This window comes from Bactrocera oleae, chromosome 2, assembly GCF_042242935.1.
Source record: "Bactrocera oleae isolate idBacOlea1 chromosome 2, idBacOlea1, whole genome shotgun sequence".
Taxonomy (NCBI): Eukaryota; Metazoa; Arthropoda; class Insecta; order Diptera; family Tephritidae; genus Bactrocera; species Bactrocera oleae.
The window spans coordinates 29,210,206-29,214,358 of NC_091536.1; the positions used below are offsets into that span (position 1 = coordinate 29,210,206).

General features: G+C 42.1%; 1 protein-coding gene across 1 annotated transcript; it reads left to right on the forward strand.

The window, feature by feature from the left end:
* The first annotated feature begins 1,628 nt into the window (after positions 1-1,628).
* Positions 1,629-3,053, forward strand: LOC138855751 (uncharacterized). Its single transcript, XM_070105607.1, has one exon. It carries the CDS (start codon positions 1,629-1,631, stop codon positions 2,985-2,987), a length of 1,359 nt encoding a protein of 452 aa, XP_069961708.1. The 3' UTR covers positions 2,988-3,053.
* Positions 3,054-4,153: the final 1,100 nt, after the last annotated feature.

The following is a 4,153-nucleotide window of genomic DNA, read 5'->3' on the forward strand; positions in this document are numbered from 1 at the left end:
TGTACAATAAAGCATAATGGGGGCGGCGACACGACCACATAAAAGTTTTCAGTCCACAGGTGTCCCTGGCTACTGCGATCTCTTGTATCAAAAAACAGTTTAGCATCTTAATTTGCGGCTTGGTTATGTCACTTTACACTTAATGCCGGTTTGTGGGCGTCACAATGTATGATTCTGCCCATTTGCAATACCGACCTTAATGGGGTTCGAAGGAATATAGGTATATACCAAGTTTCATTAATATATCTCAATTTATTTCCAGACGGCTCGTAATCCTGATCATTTATATATATATATAACCCTATATCTATCTTGATTAGTTTTAGGGGATATAAACAACCGTTAGGTGAACAAAAATAGTATACCCTGTAGCAACATGTTGCAAGAGTATTAAGAGAGACATATCGCAAAAGTGTGATGTTGGTGTTTGATGAAAAATTGTGCAATTGTGTTGAAACTTCTGAGGAAAGTGGTTAACTGTGGCTGGCAGTAAATCGAACGTCACGACTGACATAACAGCTTATTGTAAGGCGCTTATTGCCTGATGCGTGTGCGTAGCTGCACTGACATATTGTGTACTAGAGAACTGCAACGAGTAATACATTTTCGTTTATACTAGAGTACAGATCCGTTACTCTGGCAGATTCTGTCAGTTTGATTCATGTACATAAACCCTTTATCTTCAAATCAGCGACAAAGAACAAGTTTGAACCCTTAGCGATCAACTTATACATGATTTGTTTATTAACGTCCGCTTTTTAAGGCATAAACCAGAAATTAATCATACTTCTATTTGTATGATTGAAATGTTCGAAAGTGTTCGGGTTCTATATCATATCCGATATACTGATTTACTCATCTACTTGGTGTACACATGTCCATGTGTATGCATGTGCAAATTCATTTAATATTATATTTTGTTAATATACATATGTACCATATATGTATGGAAAGATAAAAATATGCATTCAGTTATTTCATTTTTGAATATCTATTTTATGTTATTAAGAAATTAAACATTGAGCGAATCAAAATTATTGTAACTACATGTGCTTATTAGTTTTTAAAATTAATTGGATGGAACAAGAATAAATGTTTTTATGATTTCTTTTTAATTTTTATTGTATGTTATTCAAATAATTGAACTCTTTATAAATATGTGTTAAGTTCTTTCTGCAAATATATACTGACACAGAAGTTTTTACGGGGGTCAGCAGGAGGCGGATAGCTGTACGGCCTCCAGATATGAAGGTTAGCTGCGAATATTCAATAAGCAGTCCCCGACCAAAGCAGCAGAGATGGAGGGTATAGCCTAAAAAGCTATATCTGCCCTACGAAGTTTCTGTGATGGGGTGAATCGACACCGCCCATAAATAAGTGTCAAACACAAAAACCCCGAAAGCGTCTGACTCAGATTGAGCGGCTTACTGGGTAGTGTCTGCCTCCAGGTTAGGAGCGGCTGAGCAAACCACCTTCCAGTAGGTATAAAATGGTACGGGTAGGATCCCGGAAAAACAAACCATGTCTGGGAATAGTACAGGAAAATTAAAAGTTACGGTGCAGGGTGTAAAAAGCCCAGTGCCGGCGGTTTTGGGGGGTGAGCAAGCAGGCAATGATGCGATGATGCGATGGTGGGCCACTTGGCCATTGCATCAGATACAACTACAAGTTTGAGCAAACCAGCAGAAACTGATCCATTCAGGCGAGAACCAAAACTAGCCCGATCGCCAGAGAAAACGCCCGTCGAAAAACAAGCACGAGCTCGGTCTTCTCCGCCCGCGCTACAAAAAGAAATCCTGACGCTGCTCCAAAAAAATGATGTTGTGCAAGATTACGTGCACGAATTGGGAGAAAACATAAAAAAATTAACAGGTATGATGAGTCTCCCACAACGTTCCATTAATAACCCCACGAGGGAGCTTCTAAACATGATTGTGAAGCTGCATGCAAGTGCACAGAAGGATCTCGCTAAACTGAAGATTTCCAGTACACAAAACCAGCCCATACGGAATGCTGTAGTAGCCACACCGAAAAGGCTACGTGACGAGAGGCAAGCGACGCGAAACACCCCACCAAAAAGGACCAAAAAGTCGCAGGGTGAAGACTTGCAAAAGGAAAAGGAGAGCGTAGAGGAAATATGCGAGAAGCCAGCTAGTGTAGGGAAAAAAGAAACACCAAGAGACGAAGCTTGGGTTACAGTAAAATACAAAACCCCCAAAAACAAAAAAGCGAAGAAGGAAAATGCCAAGCTACCGCAGCCACCACGACCGGATGCTCTAGTCATAGCAAAAACTGGAGATATGTCCTACAGTGACATACTGAGAGCGGTCAAAAAGGATGGAAACATGAAACAGCTCGGAGAAAACGTGTCGAGGATAAGAAAGACTGCCAAGGGAGAGATGTTGCTCGAGCTAAGAAGAGCACAAACAGGGAGTATCCATGAATACCGGAAGGAAATAGACAGGATATTAGCAGACCAGGCGCAGACTAGAGCTCTAACTCATGAGTTAACTGTTGAAATTCGCGATTTGGACGAAATCACAACGAAGGATGACATAGTCGAGGCCATTCGCTCACAAATTAAAGAACTGAATCTCTTCTGCGTCGATTCAATAAAACATGTAAAGAAGGCATACGCAGGTACACAGAAGGCGGAGATAAGTCTCCCAGTGCAACAGGCAAGGCACCTACTAGGCGCACAAAAAATCAAGATTGGCTGGGTAGTATGTAGAGTTCGAGAAAAAGTAAACGTGAAAAAGTGTTACCGATGCTTTGAATTCGGGCATGTCGCAAAAATGTGCACGAATCCTGATGACAGGAGTAAATGTTGCATGAAATGCGGAGAAACTGGACACTATGCGAAGGACTGTCGTAAAGAGCCACTCTGTGTCTTGTGTAAAAGCAAAGGAAGAGCGAGTGCAAACCATCAAATTGGGAGCCGGAGATGTCCCATTTTCTTAGAAGCCTGCCAAAAGAAAAGGAAATGAAAATATTACAGATCAACCTAAACCACTGCGAAGCCGCACAAGAACTGTTGACGCAAACCGTGTACGAAAGGAACGTCGATGTTGTAATAATATGTGAGCAATACAAAAACTTGAGCTCTGATACGTGGGTTTCTGATAGCACCAAAAAAGCAGCAATCTGGACCTGCGGTGATAAAATGATGCAGGACAAACCACTGACACATAAATCCTTCTACACGAGAGTAAAAATCGGCGGAATACACTTTTACAGTTGTTACTTGCCACCAAGCCTTCCACAGTCGGTCTTCGAAAATGTTCTCGATGAGTTGGTTGGGGATGCCCACGCAACCAAACCAAACATAATAGCAGGAGACTTCAATGCATGGGCCTTAGAATGGGGAAGCAGAAGCACAAACCAGCGAGGACATGCGTTACTGAAAGCCTTCGGGCTACTTGATATTGTCCTGTTAAACACAGGCTTTAGGAACACATTCGAAAAAAATGGTCGTGGTTCCATTATTGACATAACGTTTGCCAGTAAATCTCTGGCACGAACGGCAGAGTGGCAGGTGTGTGACACGTACACGCACAGTGACCATTTCACAATTATAATAGATGTAAGCAACTGCTCCTTAAGACAAAGAAGAGGTGCGCGTGAAAAAAAGGTACAAGCTAAAGGGTGGAAGGAAAACACAATCGATGAGGATTTATTCAAACTCGTATTGAATGAAGAAATACCCGAATCAGAAGACACCAACCAACAGGCTAAGTTGCTTGTTCAACATATCTGGAGAGCCTGTGACGCCGCCATGATTTGAAGGAAACAACACCCCAAACGAAAGCCAGCATACTGGTGGAATAATGATATCCAACAATTGCGAGCTGATTGTAATAAAGCGAGGCGACAGTACCAGAGAAGTACAGGCACGGCAGGTCAAGATGGTTTACGTGAAAACTTCAAGGCCAAACGCAAGCAACTGAAAAAAGCTATTAAAAATAGCAAAGCTGTGTGTTTCAAAGAGCTTTGTAACAAACTCGATGAAAATCCCTGGGGCGGTGCGTACAAGCTGGTCATGTCTAAAGTTCGAGGTTCTAAAAGAAAAGCGCCAACCTGCCCAGCCCTTCTGAAAAGTGTTGTGGAAACACTCTTTCCAACACAGCCCACGCGAGAAGAAGAGCGGTTTCTC

Excerpts from the sequence above, each read along its gene's own strand:
- LOC138855751 (XM_070105607.1), top strand. The coding sequence starts at position 1,629 with ATGGTGGGCCACTTGGCCATTGCATCAGATACAACTACAAGTTTGAGC.